This window comes from Acinonyx jubatus, chromosome A3 (assembly GCF_027475565.1).
Source record: "Acinonyx jubatus isolate Ajub_Pintada_27869175 chromosome A3, VMU_Ajub_asm_v1.0, whole genome shotgun sequence".
NCBI classification, from domain to species: Eukaryota; Metazoa; Chordata; class Mammalia; order Carnivora; family Felidae; genus Acinonyx; species Acinonyx jubatus.
Window position 1 is genome coordinate 83945113 of NC_069388.1, and position 20774 is coordinate 83965886.

The 20774-nt window shown below is 40.7% G+C and overlaps 1 protein-coding gene across 1 annotated transcript; it reads right to left on the reverse strand.

Moving 5' to 3' along the window:
- Positions 1 to 1568: 1568 nt before the first annotated feature.
- On the reverse strand, positions 1569 to 18991 carry CNRIP1 (cannabinoid receptor interacting protein 1). The gene is made up of 3 exons (XM_015063971.3): positions 18662 to 18991; positions 16477 to 16627; positions 1569 to 2580 (listed from the first exon to the last, which is right to left on the reverse strand). The coding sequence occupies exons 1-3, from the start codon at positions 18838 to 18840 to the stop codon at positions 2416 to 2418; spliced, it is 495 nt and encodes a 164-aa protein (XP_014919457.2). The 5' UTR covers positions 18841 to 18991; the 3' UTR covers positions 1569 to 2415.
- Positions 18992 to 20774: the final 1783 nt, after the last annotated feature.

A 20774-nucleotide genomic window follows, 5' to 3' on the forward strand; every position in this document is an offset into this window, starting at 1 on the left:
GCCCCCCAGGTGCCCCAAGGGCTTTAGAATTCTACTAGCCTAACTCCTTGTTTTAGACACAAGCGGAGACCTACAAAGGTGGTGACCACTTAGGCTCAACCAGCATGTTTGTGGGACTCAGATCCTCCAGCTTCTTGTCTGGGGCTCACCTTCCCACTCTTCTGTGGGAGGGTGTGTGCAGGTACACCAGGTCATATTGCCCCAGCCCTGCGTCATTCTAAACTCAAAAATTAAAGCCTCTGGTTGAAAAAAAAAAAAAAATTACAGAAGCTGTGATTTTGCTTCCCCTCCTCAAAACCAATACTAAAGCCCTGACAGAGGAGTCACTAGCTTGAAACCTCATTTCACAAATGGAAGTATTTCCTAATCGAATGCTTCAAAAGACTCTATAGAAGATATCATTTTCACGTTTTCCCACCGCCTGTAAGCCTGCATTTCTATTGGATATTCTGGAAGAAAACTTAAGCCTCTGTCTGTAGTAAATCCATTACTTATCTCAATGTCTGTTCAAATAATTGAACGTTGGTTTTTAAAATACAGAGGTTAGGAATGGATTAATGCTTGTATTTAGCAGTTGTAATAGACACTATTATTTTTGACAAATGAATTGAGAAACATACTGCTCTCTTTCAACATCGCTCATGATTAGCCTAAACCCAAGGCATTGCTGTGCCCTGCTGGCGGTACAGCCTCATTACAGGTACGTGACTTAGAGGGGCAAAGGGTTTGGGGCCAGCCTTGCCAATGTGGTTCTACGATAAACGGCTTACACTTCCATTAACCTAGCATATTCCTACAAAGGCTTTGCAGGTAGCAAAAAAAGCAAAGCCACAGCTAACTTTTCCCAACAGGGTAGGATCTGTTCTTCCCAAGTGAACATGAAAACACTGTTGCAGAGTAGTATGTTACTTTTCCAGAAAAAGTTTCTTTCCTTCTCAGGGAATTTACCCTCAAACTGCATGGAGTAAGGGCTTTGTGTCACCTAACTTGCAGTACCCTGGGAGCAAGCAAGGAGGTCTCTACCCTGGTGTACGTGCTCTGTTACAGTAGTGCGTCCTCAGGCTGCTCAGCTACATAGCCAGCTGATGAGACTGGTCGTTGTGGAAGGAGGAGCGGAGAGAAGACAGGGCAAACATTTTCTTTTTTATAAATGTTTATTTATTTTTGGGGGAGAGAGTGAGCAAGCGGGGGAGGGCCAAAGAGAGAGGGAGTTTGAGAAGCCGCAGTGGGCTCCACACTGACAGCAGAGAGCCTGGCGCTGGGCTCAAACTCATGAACCGTGAGACCATGACCCGAGCCAAAGTCAGACACTTTACCAACTGAGCCACCCAGGAGCCCCAGGATAAGCTTTTCTGATTGCTCACCAAGTGCCAGAGTCTCTGCTAACTTTGTTAGAGCTGGCTGGAGTGTTGACTGTCAAAGCTGATCTATGATTAAGTGTGCTAATTCTACTCCAGGTATATCCTCCTTATCCTGCAATTTAGCTGGATTGCTGAATAGGGCTAACCTGAAGCAGTGATCCACCTGCTAGACAGATAGTAACCAAATTAAGAAGGCAAGTCAAGGCATGATTTTTAATACCTTTATTAAGAAATATCAAAAGTTCATTACAGTTGCATACACAGTTTTACAAAGTTCAAGTGAAGGGGAACGTAGGGATGCCATCATATGCATGTTTGAGTACTAGGGTAGCTTGCCAAAAGGGTAACCCTACAACTTCTGTCACCTTAACAGTGGACCCCAACGATGCCTTTTCCCATTTCTGTTAGGCCATAACATAATACCTTAAGTTACTTGAAAGAGTTTTAATGTGTTATAAATACTTCTTAAATATTTGTCCTTTTATTTGTCATTATTGTTCCCTGAAAAAGCTGAGCTGTTTATAGGAAGCACAGCATCTGAGTCCAACTCACTGCTGTTTGTATTACATTTTCACCAAGCCTGCTTAGAGAGCCACATAACATTGCAAGTTAAATGTTACCATATTACACTTGGGAGAGAACCCACAACACATTGTTATTTTTTATTTAGCATTTTACAAAAAAAAGGGGAAAATCACTCAACTTGGAAACAAAACACCACATTCAGTGGAGTCATTAAGAAGGGGATATGTCTGCAATTCCACTGAGCTCCTCACAAGCGGTCAACGGCATGACCGGGAACAACTGGATGCAGGAACACCAACACAGAATACAGAAAGGGATCTTCTTGGGGATGGTACATCACTCACAATCTTTTACGTCAGGAGCATTGCATCAGAAGGGAATTACACTTTCAAAATAGTCGGGGCTAGTAGGTCATCAGCACCCGATGGGTAAGAGCAACGCTGTGGTGTGCCTTGGTGAAGGCTTGTGCTGGGTTATCTAAACGTAGGGTTTTGAAGAGATTGTCCAGCAACATCAGAAAGAGCCATCTTCACAGGAAGGACTCCTTGTTCACCCACATGAGGCTACGTGTCTCATTGGGCTTGCATTCGTATTCAATGACAGAGAAGGGGCTCCCCCATTGGCAGTGATCTCGCTTGTGGTAATTGTAGAACTTGACTTGCCACACTGTCTCGAAGGTCCCAATGTCAGTGAACTGAGGGAAGAGAAACACGCCCCATAAAAACCTCATTCTGCCACAAGCAACAGGTAAGAGCTAATGGTAGTGAGAGAGATCCTGCATAATCAATAGTAATCAGTCAGGATTCTTTTGGTCTGCAAAGCTTAGGCCTGTATTTTAATGCACTGTTTTCCTTTATTATGTGAGATATTTTCCTGAAAAGCTGTAAACCACTTTTTCCCCCCTCTGTAGAATCTTATTCCCATTGTACCAGTGGCATTTGCTGTCACACTGTCTTTAATAAAAATAACTCCCCAAATTTATCTGTTTTCCAAATTTAATTATTGGAAACCACTCTTTGAATCTCAAAATTTCAGAGCTTGTTACAAAGGGGGATGAGGAAGAGAAGAGAGGGAATATTCATTAATGATTATCTTTTGGTTTCTATTTCAAAAGACCGTTGTATGAAATAACATATGAACTATATCACTAAACATAAGACACAATTGCCCTTCCATCATTAATTTCAATTCCAGGGGAAAATATTTTCTTAGCATTTGATTGTTTAAGACCCTTCTTTAACTTTTGCAAATACTATTGAGTTTTATAAGTCAGGAATCCAGGCCTATGTCTCAGGTTTTGATTACACATTATCAAAAGCCATATTTAAGTGCCTACTATGTGCCTTACACATATAAAAATGTGTATAAGGTGTGATTCTTGCCCTCAAGAAGTTTGCATTTTACTTCCAGAAGGTACGCCCTGCAGGTCACTGCACAGATTTTTCCTGAGCCATAAGCATACAATTCCCATATGGCTAAGAAGAGGGCATAGAATAGCCTAGAGGCCACTGGGCAGGTGCTCAAGTGGCCTGCAGGGTAGCCTGACCCTGCTACTGCCTCCTGGAGCTATTTAGGGGATCTGGCATTACACAGCATGATGCCTGACGTTATTTTCTCCTCTGACCCTCTCCTGTCATGGGAAGGGAGAGGGACTGACTTGGCAGAATTCTTAGACTTGTCAGGAGCCAGAAGACGTGGAGGGTGGCAGGGCAGTGAGCAACAGGAGCCTTATGCTTGAGGCTGCTACAGGAGGAGGATGATCAGGTGCTTCCCAGATGGCTTTCCAAGATGCTCTCAAAATTATATCCTGCACCATTGCCTCATCCTGCTAATTTGATTCCAAAACAAGGTTTGGCTTTCCTTTGAGAAATCTGCCTGACTTGAAACAATGGGTGATATACCTAGAGTCCCCAACTCTTTCCCCAGGTAAGAAAAGAACCTTTTTCTAGTGGATCACGGCTTAACAGTCTAGAGACCTGTATAAGTATATGTTAGCTTTATTCACTATAGCCCCAGATTGGAATCAACCCAATGTTTCAAAATGGCATTTTACTCAACAATAAAAAGAAACATAATGATTCAGGCAGCAACAATGATGGATCTCAAAGATGTGCTGAGCAAAAGAATTCAGATCCCAAAGAACACATATACTGTATGATTCCATTCCATCTCCCTCCCTCCCTCCCCACCCCCCACACCTGTCTGTCTGTCTGCCTGTCTATCTCTCCAATCTATAGTGATGGAATACAACCTATGCTGACAGGAAGCAGGAAGCATCTGGGGTTACTTAGAACCTGCGGTGGGAGGGGGGGCACCTGGGTGGCTCAGTCGGTTAAGTGGCTGACTTTGGCTCAAGTCATGATCTCGTGGTCCGTGAGTTTGAGCCCTGCGTCCGGCTCTGTGCTGATAGCCCAGAGCCTGGAGCCTGCTTCAGATTCTGTGTCTCCCTCTCTCTCTGCCCCTCCCCCATTCACACTCTATCTCTGCCTTTCAAAAATGAACAAATGTTAAAAAAAAAAAATCAAAAAAGAACCTGCGGTAGGAGGAAGGGATTAATGATTGATGAAAATCTACAAGAGGGATCTTTTTTGGGGAAAATGTTTTACATCTTGACTGGGGTGGTGGTTATACAAGTATATTTATATTTGTCAAAGCTCATTGATCAGTATGCTTAACATGGGTGCATTCATTACATGGAAACTACGCCTCAAAGTTGGTTAAAAAAAAAAAAGAAATATGGATTTTTAGTGAGCTACAAGGAAACAGATATCCTAAACACTGCCAGTGGGAATTGAATTAATTGTACAGGCTTTAGAAAGGGTTAAAGAGTGAATATACTTGGGTTGAGCAATTCTACTTCTAATTTATCTTAAGAACATCACAGTGATGGGTGCCTGGGCGGCTTGGTTGGTTAGGTGATGGGCTCTTGCTCTCAGCTCAGGTCATGATCTCACAGTTCTGGGGATCCAGCATCCAGCCCCTCATTGGGTTCCATGATGACAGCATGGAGATTGCTTGAGATTCTCTCTCTCCTGCTCTTACTCCCTCCCACTCCGTCCCCCACCCCGCTGCATACTCACGCTCACTCTCACTCTCTAAATAAATAATAAACAAACAAATAAATAAATAACACAGTCTTTATAGCAGTGAAAACCTGAACACTAAATGCCTATCTTTAAGACAGTTTTATGGTATATCTATGTTGTGGAATACTATATAGAAATTCTAAATGCAAAAATTTATTATTTTTAATGTACATTTATTTTTGTAAGAGGGAGAAAGAGCAGGGGAAGGGCAAAGAGAGTAGGAGACAAAGGATCTGAAGTGGGCTCTGTGCTGACAGTAGAGAGCCTGATGAGCGGCTTGAACTCATAAACCATGAGATCATGACCTGAGCTTAAGTCGGCTGCTTAACTGACTGAGCCACCCAGTTTCCCACTAAATGTAGATATTTAATAAACTTTTTCTATTATTCTCCATTGTTACCTGAACTAAGCAGAGTACCAACAAGAACATCTGGTATTAATTCAATTAAAATATACATATTCATGTTAGAAACACGGATGGAATGGGTTTTATTTATCCTGTATACTTATTTGTATTTTCAAAATTCAATGATTTAGTTTTTATAATCAGAAAGGAAAATTAAGCTAAACTGTATTTACAACAGATATTACCAAATAGTTAACATCCTGAATATAAAAGATTATATGATTAATTAGTAAGCTACTATGAATATTTGGATAAAGCTGGAACACATTCATTAAAAAGAAAAAAATAGCTAATATCTGAAAAATCTTCTAATGTAATATTAGGGGACCCTGGGTGGCTCAGTCCGTTGAACATCCAACTCCTGATTTCAGCTCAGGTCATGATCCCAGAGCTGTGGGATTAAGCCCTGTCTTAGGCTCTACACTGAGTGTGCAGCCTGCTTGAGATTCTTTCCCTCACTCCCTCCCTCTCTCTTTCTCTCTCTCCCCCCCAATCTCGGCTCCTCTCCCCTAGTCATGTGCATGCTCTCTCTCTACAATAAAATAAAAAATTAAAAATACATGTGAACTTTTACAGAGATATTATTCACCTATCAACTTGGTAAAAATTTCTGAATACCAGAAGCAATTTAAGCATCCAACTTCAGGGTAATATAATAGAAGTGGTGGCATATCCATATGATGGATTTATATAACCATTTCACAGGAATTTGGGGTTTTTAATGATGAGATAAAATGCTTAGAACAGTATCAACAAGCAAAAGATGGATAAAGACAGTATATATACAGTATGAGCTCCAGTATGTAAAATAAGACATAAAAAAGATAGTAGAAAAATATTAACAATAAAGTTTCTAAGTAAAGAAATTGAGTGTTTTTCTATCTTTTCTACTTGAATTTTCTGCAATAAATATGTTACTTTTATAATCAGAACATTTTGTTTTTATTTTTAATGTTTATTTATTTTTGAGAGAGAGAGAGAGAGACAGAGAGTGAGCAGGGGAGGAACACAGAAAGAGAGGGAGGCACAGAATTTGAAGGAGGTTCCAGGCTCTGAGCTGTCAGCACAGAGCCCCATGTGGGGCTTGAACCCACAAACCGTGAGATCATGACCTGAGCCAAAGTCAGACACTTAACCAACTGAGCCACCCAGAAACCCCTATAATCAGAATATTTTAAAGGGTGAAATGGATTTATCATCCCTAAAAAATTAACATATATATCTCCCTCACCCCAGCAGTTTTATAAATTCTATCAAGGATACATATATAGTAATGAAAAGATCACAGCTTTGTTGACAGTAGGGTCGTTATGGGAAGAATAAATTGAAATCTCATTTTATAAATGACCAAGATTTTTAAAGAGGGATTATTATTATTATTTGACCAGCACAGGGCACTGCACATTTTAAGTACAATTGAATGACATTAAGCTATAAAAATATTTTACACATACCAGCTAATCTTTTGAGGAAAGCAGCTTGAGACCATGCTAGGTAAGTGGGAGAAACAACACCGAGGCCTTTCTTGAAATAGATATAAATAAATAAAAGTTGGTTGCAAAAACAAAGAGGATTATGACTACAGGGAAGAAAAACCTTAAGGTGTGACACTGTATCTGAATAACCTAAAAATTAAGAAAGTCTCAAGGTAACACAGGAGACCACTGTAGAAATCTGCTGACAGCAACAGTCAGAGCTAAAAGATATGGAATGTTTAGGTGCTTCTAATTCATTTTTTTTCCTCTTTTTAAAAAAGGTTTATTTTTATTTTGAGAGAAAGGAAAAGAGAGTGCATGTGAGGAAGTATGGGTGGGGGGCAGAGAGAATCCCAAGCAGCCTCCACGCTGTCAGAGCAGAGCCTGATGTATCTTAAAGGCTTAATCTCAGCTCTTCAGTAGCTGAACGAAATACTAAATGTGTACTTGAATGTCAATGAAAACAGAAACCAGAAAACTGAATTATAAAGTACCTTCCTCTTTAATAGCTGCATATGCTTGAGATTTGTAATAGTTTTATTGGCTACTATCATAATTTGGTGAGTCCATACATTATAGCTACTTTCTCCAGTGCCGATACTGGTAAACTGTTTCTCTAAGTCATACATCTCCAAGTCTTTTAGTTTACCCGATTTGGGGGAAAACATTCTTTTTTTTAAAGTTTGAGAGAGAAAGAAGAGTATGAGCAGGGAAGAAGGGCAGAGAGAGAGAGAGAGAGAGAATCTCAAGCAGGCTCCACACCCACACTCAGCACCAGCTCAGAGCCCAACATGGGACTAGATCCCATGACCCTAGGATCATGACCTGGGCTGAAATCAAGAGTCAGATGCTCAACAGACTGAGCCATCCAGGCATCCTGTTTTTTTCTTTCATTAGTACTGGACCCAAGGTCATATTGTAGTTAATTGCTGCTACCTATGCATATATTTCCCCATGCCTTACTTGTCCTAACTTCCCATTAGCCTTCTTCCTGGTCTTTCTTCTGGAGTTCTATTTCCAGGATGCCTCAACACCTAGCTGAGAATTTCTTCTCCTCTGATATAGGAGCAGATGGGGTCTCAAAAGCTGATATTCTTCTTAAAGAACAGAAGCAACTACACAGGCTCTCTACTCCCTCCCAACCCATCTGTGCCTTCCAAGGAAAACTTACCCAGTCAGGCTCCCTGGGTGATGTGATTTACACAGGTATGACTCTCTGCATTTGTATAGCACTTCTTATTTTATATAATACCTTACATATGTCATTCTACTCTGGTCTTTTGACTAGTTTTAGCATTTCCATTTTACAGATGAAAGAACTAAGATTCAGAGAGGTTAAGTGACTGCCCTAGGTCTAGACTATGCAGCTAACTAATGATAGGAGAAAGTCAAGAACTTAGGTTTCCTAATTCCTATCTGGTAGCTATTATCACTAAACCAAACTGCTTATATAAGCAAATGAGATAAGAGTCAATGGAACAATTTTTCTTTTTTCTCCTTAAGAACATGAATGGATTGTCATATGTAGAACGCTTTAGGACACTACTAGGCACTGAATGTGTGTATCCGCCTCCCCTCCCCCCAACCGCAAATTCATATGTTGAAGCCTAAATCCCCAATGTGATGGTATTTGGAGGTGGGGCCTTTCAGAAGAAATTAGTTCATGAGGGTGGAGCCCTTGTGAATGGAATTAGTGCCCTTATAAAAATAGACAAAAAAGGGATGATGTCTCTATGCTTTTTCATGTGAGGATACAGCAAGAAAGCAACTGTTTAAACCAACAAGAGGGCTCTCATCAGACACCAAATTTGCTAGTGCCTTGGTCTTGGAATTCAGCCTCCAGAACTGTGAGAAATAAATATTTGTTGTTTAAGCCACCCAGTCTACTGTATTCTGAAAGTGACACTTTACTATAGATCTGGACATGTTATTTGCCACTTGTCTGTACAAGTTGCAAGCCTTGGTATATTTTTATTTTACAACTGATATGGAAGAGAAGCATCCAGTTCCATGGAGAGGAGACTCATCTGTCATCTTCAGTAACAAATAAGGAGTCTGAAAAGTTTGTTTTAAATAATATCGATGGTCCTACAACCAGTTGGCCTAGAATCATTAGAGTACTTCTCTCCACGCCACCCACTTCCATTAGGGACATATGAAATTCATATGGGTCACTCAGAAATCCATTGACTTGAGAGCACAGAGCAACATTATATTGATAGAAGCATGATGTTACTTCATTGGTAAACAAATTCAGTATAATAAGCATCTGTGACTTTTAGTGTGGAGTGATCTATCAGTTCCTACTGGATTCCAAGCCTCTCTACTCCTGTACCTTTTGAAGTTTTATTAGTAAATACACGTTTTCCATTTCTCTTAGTTGAACAGATAGGACTAAAACTTCTGTGAATTATACAGTATGTTTAACTTTATAGGAAACTGTCAAACTTTTCCTGATTGCACCACTTTACATTCCTACCAGCAATATGAGAATTTCAGTTGCTCTACATCCTATCCAACAGTTGGCATTGCCAGTCCTCTTAATTTTAGTCAGTCCAGTGGTAGAGAAGATAATAAAAAGTAGAAATCAATGAAACAGAAAAGAGAAAATGATAAAGACAGACTCTAGAGAAAAAAAGTGCAAAGAAAAAGTATGAAACCAAAAATCTGGCTTCTGGAAGAGGTCTTAAAAATTGATAAACCCTGGGGTGCCTCAGTGGCTCAGCTGGTTAAGCATCTGACTTGGGCTCACGTCATGATCTCATGGTTTGTGAGTTTGAGCCCCACGTCGTGCTCTGTGCAGAGAGCTCAGAACCTGGAGCCTGCTTCAGATTCTGTGTCTTCCTCTCTCCCTGCTCCTCTCCCACTCATGCTCTTTCTCTCTTGCTCTTTCTCAAAAATAAATAAACATTAAAAAATTAAAAAAAAAATTGATAAACCATAGGGGCATCTGGCTGGCTTGGTCAGTGGAGAACGTGACTCTTAATCTCAGGGTTGTGAGTACAAGCCCCACACTGGGTTTGGGGCCTACTTTAAATAAATAAACAAATAAAATTTAAAAATTGATAAACCCCTAGAAAAACAGAGCAAGAAAAAGAAAACAAGTTACCAATATCAGGAATGAAAGAGATATTATCACTATAGATCCTAAAGACTTTAAATTAGGAACAACTTTATACCAATACAGTTAATGAAATGGACAAAATCCTTGAAAGCTACAGGCTATTTGTAGACCTCCATCTACTGAAGAAATTGTATCCAAAGTTAAAAATCTTCCCAGAAAGAAAATTTCAGGCCCAAATGGCTTCACTGATAAATTCAGGCATTTAAGGGAAAAATAACAATTCTATATAAATTCTTTTAGACAAGAGAGGAAGGAACACTTCTCAATTCATTTTACTGTTTATTCATTTATTTATGTATTAAAGATCTTTTAATTAAAACATTTTTAATGTTTATTTTTGAGAGAGAAAGAGAGACAGAGACAGAGCATAGGTGGGGGAGGGGCAGAGAGAGCAAAGGAGACACAGAATCTGAAACAGGCTCCAGGCTACAAGCTGTTATCACAGAACCTGATGCGGGGCTTGAACTCACGAACCATGAGATCATGACCTGAGCCGAAGTCAGATGCTTAACCAACTGAGCCACCCAGGTACCCCTTAAAGACTTTATTTTTTAGTAATCTCTATACCCCATGTTGGGCTCGAACTCACAACCCAGAGATTAAGAGTTGCATGCTCTTCTGACTGTGTCAGCCATCTGCCCCTTAATTCATTTTATGAAGCCAGTTTTATCCTAACACAAATGACAAAGATACTACAAGGTAAATTACAGACAAAAATTCCTCATGGACATATGCATAAAATTTGCTTTTAACTTTTATTTGCTTGAAATATTAATAAATCAAATCTAGAAATAGGATCTTACAACAGTACCAAGAGAGGTTTATCCTTGGAACTCAAGGATGGTTGAATAATTTAAAATCCCTGTAATTCACCGTATTAACAAAAATAAAGAAGAAAAGCCATATCCATAGATGGATAATTCAACATTTGGTAATTCAACATCCATTCATGATAAAAACTCTCAGCAAACTGGGGCTAGAAAGAAAGTTCTTTAATCTGACTACGGGGCATTGATAAGAAAAGTCTATAGTTAATATCACCCTTAAAGGTAAGAGAATGAGTTCTTTCCCTGTAAGATTGGAAATAAGGCAAGAACATCAGCTCTTACTACTTCTGTTTAGCACTGTGTTGAAGGTCCTAGCCAGTACCTTAAGGCAAGAGGGCAAAAAAAAGGGAAAGTAAAACTGTTTCTATTTATAGATGAACAACTCTGCAGAAAATACTAAGCAATCTAATAAAAAGCTACTAAAATTAATAAGTGAATTTAGCAAGTTTGTAGGATACAATATCAATTTATAAAAATTACTGTATTTCATTAAGAAATATGCTCGCACTGAACTGGTATTATTTTTTAATATTTCACCAACTTTGTAGGTGAAAATCGGCATTGCACTATTTGTAGGGTTTTGTTTTTTGTTTTTAACAATAGTGAAATCAAGCCATTTAAAAATATATATATTGGTCATTTGTATTTCCTCTTCTGTGAATTGCTTTTTTTTTTTTTTTTGCTTATTTTTCCATTTGCCACATCCCATGGTTATCTTTTTCTCACTGGTTTCTAAGAATTCTTTGCATATTAAGTTACAGATCTTGCCAATGACTCCACAGAGCTGACATGAGGAACAACTTTTCTATTTGGGAAGACATGTGTAAGGCTACCTACCTCTGTGCACATAGCCTCCTAACAAGCTCCTATAAGTCCCTGCCCTTTTTGTTCCTTCAAACTCCCACCAGCCTCCCACTGAAGAGGGCCAACAAAAGGGGAATGGGATGATTTGTGCCAACAGAATCTCCACCTGGACTCTCTCCTTGGAGGGACTGAGTGGGGCATCAGTCACATTAAGGTACAAATCAGTGCTGGTGTTTGAAGTACAGGTTGAGAGCTTTAAGAGTTGGGTATCACTTTATTCACTCCCAGTGCTGGGGCCTCTGGAATTATCTGAATAAACAGATCACTGCCATCAGCCTAAGTCAGATATCATTTGACTACTTCCTGCCTTCAGCTTCAGTGGGTAGTAAAGGGCTGTGAAAAGTCACTAATGGCAGCAAGCAAGGTCCGTGTGAGCAGTGGCTGAAAATCAAGGCAACATAGCTTAGGATACTATGCATGTTACAAAAAAGTTTTTCACCGATTGCTATTTGCCTTTTAATTTAAATGGTTTTTTAATGATGGGGTGCCGGGTGGCTCAGTCAGTTAAGCATCTGACTTCGGCTCAGGTCATGATCTCACAGCTTGTGAGTTCGAGCCCCATGTCAGGCTCTGTGCTGGAGCCTGTTTCAAATTCTGTGTCTCCCTCTCTCTCTGCCTCTCCCCAGTTCACGCTCTGTCTCTTTCTCTCTCCCTCAAAAATAAATAAATGTTAAAAAATTTTTAAAATGTTTTAAGGAAAATTTAACTTTATGATGTTTGACAGAAACTTTACATTACATTTAATCAAAACTTTCAATTTTTAGCTTTGGATATCTTCCATTTCTTTCAGGTTTAAGTTAATTCTTTTCATGCCAATTTTTTAAAAAGTTGACTTTTTACAGTTAACCCCTTGATCCATCTGAAATATATTTTGAGGTATGGTATCAGGAAAGAATAACAGTGATTCCCCGCCCCCCCCCCTGCCAAATAGCCAATAATCCCAGCATTATTTATCCAAAGATTACAAAAAAATACTTTGAAGTAACTTTACACTTCTAAGAAGTTTCTCTTGTATACCCTTAATTCAGTTTCCCTTGCTGGATTCACCTACTTGATTAATTGGATTTACTTGGACATTTCAAGACTTCCTTATTGTCTGTGAAAGTGTGGTTGTGTCTGTAATTTACAATACTTAAGCTTGAAACACTGATGACAAAAGTCATAAAATAGTGTTAAAGGCTATGTGAGGCTTTCATTACTAGAATGAAATTTGAATTTAACATTAAGTCTGCTGACTTTATCAGGAAATCTTCTATAACTTCAATTTTTTCCTTAGAATCAGCCTATTACAGATACCATACAAGTACATGGACAATGCTCATGACCAGTGTGGTCATTGTTGGAACAATCACCTATCAAGCACTTGCTTCTAGATGTGGGCATTATAGGTAAGAACCTGGGCTTTACTACTGGGACTCAAAACATGCTAATACAATCTTAAATCCTTTGTAAGATGATCTATAGTATAAACATATAAATCAAGTTTGAATGAGCAGAAAGTTAAATAACATAAAATCTAAAATTATGGAAAGATCAAAATAAACTGTCAACTCTGGAAAAATAACTTTCTCAGTTTTAAATAGAAGAAATCATAAAGGAAAAGGAGAGATTTAAATGTAATTATGTTTCTTCACAATGGAAAATTAAAGTAAGCAAAGCAATAGTGAGAGAAATACGACAGATATGACAGATATAAAAAAAATCTTCATGAGAACTCCACTTTTTTATTTTACTTTATTTCATTTTATTAAAATTTTTTTTTAAATGTTCACTTATTTTTGAGAGAGAGACAGAGCATGAGTGGGGAAGGGGCAGAAAGGGAGAGATACAGAATCTGAAGTAGTCTCCAGGCTCTGAGGGGTCAGAACAGAGCCCGACGTGGGGCTCGAACTCACAGACTACAAGATCATGACCTGATCTGAAGCTGGGTGCTTAACCAACTGAGCCACCCAAGCGCCCCTTACTTTATTTCATTTGAGAGAGAGCGAGAGTGCTAGCAAGCATGTGAGCAGGGTAGAGGGGCAGATGGAGGTTAGAGAGGGGAAAGAGGGGAGAGAGAGCGAATATCTTAAGTAGGCTCCACATTCAGTTTAGAGCACGATGAGGGGCTCTATCCCATGACCCTGAGATCATGCTCTGAGCTGAAATCAAGAGTCAGATGCTCAACTGAGCCACCCAGGCATGCCCTAGGACTCTGATTTTTAAAAAATAATCTTTGATAGAAATATTGACAAAACATGAAAGAACCAATTTACACAAAAAGAAAATTAAATGTTGAAATGTTCATTCTTGTAAATTATAGTAAAAAGTGTAAAGTAGAAAATGTATTATTTTTTAAACTAATTCCCCATTATGTCATGATTATAGCAGACTTCTGTATTGCTGGTAACATTGTAAAGTAAGTACATACAACACTTAAAAAAAACAACAAAAAACAAAAACAGAAAACAAATGGCCATATGTGGGAACAGCCATAAGGATTTCTTTTGGCCAAATAATATTACTCCTATTGAGGTAGTTATATGCACAGAATTATTCATCATAGCACTTTTTATGATGAGAACAATTGACATACCTAATCTCTGGGGAACAGTCTAATCATTATGACATAGCATTATACAGTCTTATGTTGCCATTAAAATTATAACAATGAATATGTATAGAATGTTGCACGATTATATAATAAAAATGACTGCAACTCTAAACTATATATATGTGAAAGGTAATCTGAAAATCAACAGAGTCAAAATGTAGGGATTACTGTTGATTTAAAATTTTTCTCGGGGTGCCTGGGTGGCTCGGTTGGTTACATGTCCAACTTCAGTTCAGATCATGATCTCGAGGTTTGTGGGTTTGAACCCCGCATTGGGCTCTGTGCTGACAGCTCAGAGCCTGGAGCCTGCTTCGGATTCTGTCTCCCTCTCTCTCTCTGCCCCTCCCTTGCTCATGCTCTGTCTCTCTCTAAAATAAACAAACACTAAAAAAAAAAATTTTTTTTTAAGTTTTTGTTCAAATTTCTGAAACTTGATATGTTATTTCATTTTTCAAGTTTATTTATTTTGAGAGAAACAGAGACAGCATGAGTGGGGGAGGGGCAGAGAGCAGGAGAGACAGAGAACCCCCAAGCAGGGTCCATACTATCAGCGTGGAGCCCCACATAGGGCTCAAACTCATGAAAGCGTTAAGATCTGAAACCAAGAGTCGGACCAAGAGTCATGAGCTGAAACCAAGAGTCGGACATTCAACTGACTGAGCCACCCAGGTGCCCCTTTTCACATTTAAGTTTTAATTTTTTTCATGTTAAAACAATATGTAAATCCTTGAGATGCTAGGATATATTCCCAGCCCCTCCTCTCTGTATCTGTGCCCAATCAAAAAGGAATCCTACTAGGGACTTGCTGGCCTTCAGACCTATTCAGTGTTCTTAAATAACTGTATTTGGGAATCTGACTTCCTTCATCACCTGACTAGGTATATTTGTAACCCTTATACCATTTTAAAACTGAAAGTGGCTTTGGAGATGAGGTAGTGAAATCAACCTATGCTGCCCCAGCTCTATCTTGAGCGGTCTCTGCTTCCCTCTCTGCTCCACCCACACTGGGTTTCTCTCCTTCGTTACAACACGTTATACTCTCCCCCAGCTCTTGACCTCTGTAGCTCCTCTTTCCTCAAGTGTTCCCTCCTCCCTCAACTCTTATTTATTGTTTGTTTATTTTTCAATAAGGCCAACCCCAAAATCTTGGATTAGGATAAGACCCTTGGTATATGCTCCAAAGGCACTACTACTTTTTCCAATATATGTTGTATAGTAGTAATTATTTATTTATTGATAATCATGTATAAAGTATGTTTTCCTCCTCTAGATTAGAAGCCCCATGAAGACAGGGATATCTATTTTGTTCATTAATCCTCTCCAGTGCCTGATAGGTAAGAAATCCTCACATTTGCTGATGAATCAAGCAAATAAAAAAATTAATAAAATAAAAATCTAAAAATCCTAAGTAAAATATTAGCATATTGAATTTAGTGATATTTTTAAAAAAATACATAACATTTAAGTACGGTTTATTTTAGGAAGTAAAGGGTAGTTTATTATTGGAAAGTTTATTATATAATTCTTACATTAATGTATCAAAGTAGATCAACTATCTCCATAGACGGGAAAAGGAATCAGATAAAATTCAACACATCTCCCAACTAAAAAAAATACCTCTTAGTGAACTAGAAAAAGGATGCTTTAACATGATAAATATTTAAAACTAACATTGTACCTAATAGTAAAACCCTGAAGACAAGGATACCTCTTACCACCATTAGCATGCAACACTATTCTAAAAACATTAGCCAGTGCAGTAAGGCTAGAAACAAGATTCAGAAAATGACAGTTATATGTAGATTATGACTGCCTATCTGAAAAACCTAAGATTAAATGAAAAATTTTAGCAAGCAAATTTAATAAGGTGGCCAGTTACAAAATACATGAACACATATTATAAAAGCAATACATTTAAAACAATGCAGTATTAGCCTAAGAATAGACAGATCAATGGAACAGATTAGAAAGTGTGGGAAGAGATTTAATATTTTTGCCATATAAGAAATTACTAAGAAACTGACCATTGAAGAAGCACGGATTATTTAATTAACTGCATTGGGATATTATAGACAAATAGATTCCAATATGAAATGGTGAATTAAAATAATATTTTATAATTTCATAGTGTTTCCTTTTATTTCTTAAGGGAAGATAGTGACTGTTTCCTTTTCCATGGTTTCCACTTGCCCTGACACCCCCATACAGGTCTTACCGGCATTGTGATCTGGATGGGTTGCCGTTCTCCACTCTTGGTTGGGGCCACACCTTCCGTGTCATATGTGCCCGTGTAAACAATTCGGTCACCATCAGGCTCTTTAGACTTCAGCTCCAATGGGACAAGCACACCACCAATGGAAATGTTCCTGCAATGGACAGAGGTTAACTATATATGGTAGGAATTAGCTTAGGTACCCCATCCTGGTCTGGACCACACCCTAGGCAGGAATCCTACCGGGTTTGGCTAAAGGAGACATTCTGGTGTTGTGGAAAGTTCTGAAAAGTCAGGAGTCTTGAGTTCTCCAACTAACCAGTCACGTGACCCTAGACCAACTACTTAAACTCTCTGGACTCACCTCAGTATTCTCATCCAGAACACTTGTACAAGGCTGAGTCAGACTCCATCAGTCCTCCTCTATAGTTTGTCATTTGTGGGGCTATGAAAAACTTACCTATACCCAGCCCCATTCCCGACCCTAGAACTTAGAATTCAACTGGTTGGGTGTGGTCTGGGCACTGGTAAATTTATCTTAAGGTTCTCTAGGTGATTCTAACGTGCAAGTAGGGTTGAGAAACACTGAACTAGTTATTTCATGATTTTTTATGTTCCAGCAATCAGAGGTCCCATGATTTGGGCTACTCAAAGCCAGCCACAGAATCAGGAATTCTCACTGACATCATTCCTTTGTGTTAAGGTAGTGATTCTCAAGGTATGTTCCTAGACCAGCAGTGTCAGCATCACCTGCCTAAAACAAAATTTTAAGCTCTACCCTTAAACATAGCAAACTGGAAACTAGGGTGGGGCTCAGCCATCTGTGTTTTAATAAACATTTTAGATGATTCTGACAGACACTCAAGTTTAAGAACTACTAGGTTAGGGCAGTAAAAAAAAAAAAAAAGACTTGATAAAATTAAAGTGTAAATAGAAAAAATAGTTGTCATTAACACATTCATTTAGATTAGTTTAAAAAAAAATAGAGAACCACCTTGAAGAAAACGTGTTATAGAACAGATAACTTGGGAGAAGAGGTTGCCAGGAAAGATGGGAAAGGAAGTCTGGATCATATGGGGATGCACAGAACTCTGGGAAATGAAAGTAACCAGTGCATGTAGCTGTGGGGGACAGTGACAAGTAGATGGGCCAGAGCACCAGAAACAAACCAGTTTTGTTTTAGGTCCTTGAATTAGGGCCTGATACCTAGAACGCCAATACAAGTTTATTGAATTTAATGACTACAGATGACACTTCAGCTATACAAGGTATCTGGTGGATTCAAAACCCTTCCCCGCCCTGCGAGCTCAGCACATGGTAGATATAGTGTAAGCTGGTTTATTTCCCCTTTCCATATTAAACTTCACACCATGCTTTAAGTGGAAGCTGAGAGGTAACGGACTCCATCCCTAGATACTTCCCCACAAGCTACTGCACCATTCTATACTGAAGAAGTCTACTGGGTGAACCAAATTGTGGTAGCAGGGGAGAGATAATCCCTGCCACAAATAAACCAAGAAACATCCTTTTGTGGCAAGGAGGTTGCTAATCCCAGGCACCATCACCAGGATGAACAAACAAATCAGGAGAAAATGAAAAACACCTGGCAAGGAAAACCGGGAAACTAGGCCCAAGCAGAGGAGGCTGAGCTCGGATTTATGGCTGCTACTCCAGCCCCAAGGTCTCCAGTCACATAAGGGCTGATGGTGGAGTAGGGTGCATCCCTTAGGGAACCCCAATAATCATCCCATCCCCGCCTTTACACCTCATTCCTCAGCCCTTCTCGCTCCTTAGCTTCGCGGTTGGCTGAATCCGGCGAGTCGACAGGGCTGGGATTGCGGTAGGTGAACCACCCGGGATGCCTCGGGGTCCGCGCCGAGGGCTGGGCAAAAGGGATGAAAAATTTGCAAGAAAACAAACCCTCGGCCCAACCCTGGCTTCCTGACGCTGTTTTAAACATCCCTCCTCGCAATTGGTGGAAGGAAGCGTGAATAGGGAAAGTCAAGCATAAAACAGAGGAGGGGACCAAAAAGAGCAGGGAACTGACCTCTTTCCCCCACCCTTGGGCCCGCTGGGCGCGACGCGAGGCCAGAGGGACTGGGGAGAGGCTCAGGCTGTCCCGGGGGCCTCAGTCCTCCGCGCGGACCCCTAGCGGGGCCGGGCAGCCGCGGTGCGCGCGCTTACTCACTCGACCTGCAGCGTGGTGGGCTTAATCTTCACCTCCACCTTGTAGGAGGAGCCGGTGAGCAGCTTGATGGTGCGGTTCTGGCCGAAGCGCTGCCCGTCCACCTTGAAGAAGACCGGGCCGTCGTTGGGCTGGATGCGCAGCGCGATGGAGAGGCGCACGAGACCCGGCAGGTCCCCCATGGCTGGGTGCGGGACCAGCGCGAAGGCTCCGGGGGGCGGAGGACTGCGCGGGCTGCGACCGAGCGGCTGGAGCGTGGGGGGCGGAGAGGAAGCACGGGGCGGGAGAGGGTGGTGGCGGAGGGGAGGCTGCAGCTAAGAGCCCGCGCCGTCGCGGCCGTTCGCCCTGGGTTTTGAGAAGCAGCTCCTGAGGCCGTGGCCTCCCGCCCCACTCGGCGAGGAAGAGCGCCCGGGAGATAGCTCCGAGGCCCCGCGCTGCCCCATCCCCCGCTCCGGTGCTGCGCCCTCCGCGCACTGATGGGTTCGCTCCAGCCGGCAGGCCCGGGGCAGATCCGCGCAGCTGGGGGCGAGAGAGTTAATCCTGTTTACGCACCACAATCCCCTTCAGCTGGGGAAGAGGACATTTAGGCTCCTCCTAGAGCCACGCGGGGCGGGCGGAGAAGAGGATTGGGAAGGAGGAGGTACTGGGGTGCTGGGGTTAAGCGACACTACACCAAGGACCGAGACCTCGTAATCTGGATACCACTTCGGTCGACTGAGAGCTGTGGACACCATTGCTGACGAATCCGGGCACCAGCCAGGCAGGAGGAGGCTGAGAGGCGAAAAGGAGACGGGAAGCGGGGCAGGAAACCGCTAGCCAGTGATTTAGATGTCAGGAAATATAAGTCCTTCCAAAGCTTGGGGGAAATGGCCGAGGGAAGGCGCAATTCCATCTAATGTGACCAGCAAACTAAACTGGATTAGAAATGTGTGAAAGAAAAAAGAAAAGAAAAGAAAAGAAAAGAAAATAACCAATACATATTCAAAGAACTCCACCTTCTTGTAGATGTGTATTTCTATTATGTATATCTTTTTCTCAAGGATGACACGGTGTAATGAGTCGCGTATATTTACATAAATCTTGAAAAATGAGCTAATAACCCTTGTGACAATGGCCAAGAGGAGGAATTGGTCACAAGATTATTGGCAGGGCACCCCTTGCGACAAGGCAGAATTTAGATTTCCTATTGAGCGAGATTGGAGCGTCTCCACGGGAGAAGTCGGTTGACAGCTCATGATTTGGGAAGCAAGAGGAGACCAAGGGTATTAGGGCTGTACTGGAAATGGCTTCGCAAAACGGGAGGAAGCACCTGCTTCAGCACCACCTGGGTGGATAGTACCAGAGCCACTGAGCACACCTGGGGAATGGAGAAGTTGGTTGGTGAGGACGAATGGGAAGGGAGAGGTCTGTGCGGTAGTTTTTGTTCAACCAGGTTAGTATTGCTTTTCTTTAGAAATAACATCATCTCAAAAGTGATTTGTTTCCTACATTAAAGCTACATCAGCTTTAACTCTCATTTCGCAGTTGTTTGCCGTATTCCCTACACTACTCTTGAATAATATTAAATTCTGTCAGGCTGCAGAGTTTTGTGTGATTGTTCACTTCTCTACATTGATAAGTTTGTTGACCATACCAAAGTTATTGACATTAAATAAAATCCCTTTAAAAACCTGATACATATGTTCCTTACATAAAATGTACTTTGGTTCCCCAATAAGATTTGGGGGCAGGAGCTCTTCTTCAGATCACCCAATAATCTCTACCATAGTGTCTTCTGCAAGGATTAAATATTTGCTAGTTTAATCAAGTTGTTCAGACTTCACTAGAAGGGAGGGAATGAAGCTGGAGGGATTGACTTGAAAATGTTCCTTGGCAGCAGAGGCAGTTTATGTAGTAGTTAAGCCCAGAAACCCTACAGTCAGACTTGTTAAAACCCTCACTCTATCACCTTGCCAGCTGTGTGACCTTGGGCAAATTTCATAACCTCTTGGAAACGGTTTTCTCATTTGTAAAAGGGGTAGAGGAAGAAAACGTTATCTCTCTGATAGGGTTATTGTGATAATCAAATGAGATGACGCACATTCCAGTGCCTGACTCTAATATTAGCAATTAATAT

Coding starts and splice junctions, on each gene's coding strand:
- CNRIP1 (XM_015063971.3), bottom strand. CDS start 18,840: ATGGGGGACCTGCCGGGTCTCGTGCGCCTCTCCATCGCGCTGCGCATC. Junction 16,628..18,661: donor CCCACCACGCTGCAGGTCGA/GTGAGTAAGCGC, acceptor TGTCCATTGCAG/GAACATTTCCATTGGTGGTG. Junction 2,581..16,476: donor CCATCCAGATCACAATGCCG/GTAAGACCTGTA, acceptor CTCTTCCCTCAG/TTCACTGACATTGGGACCTT.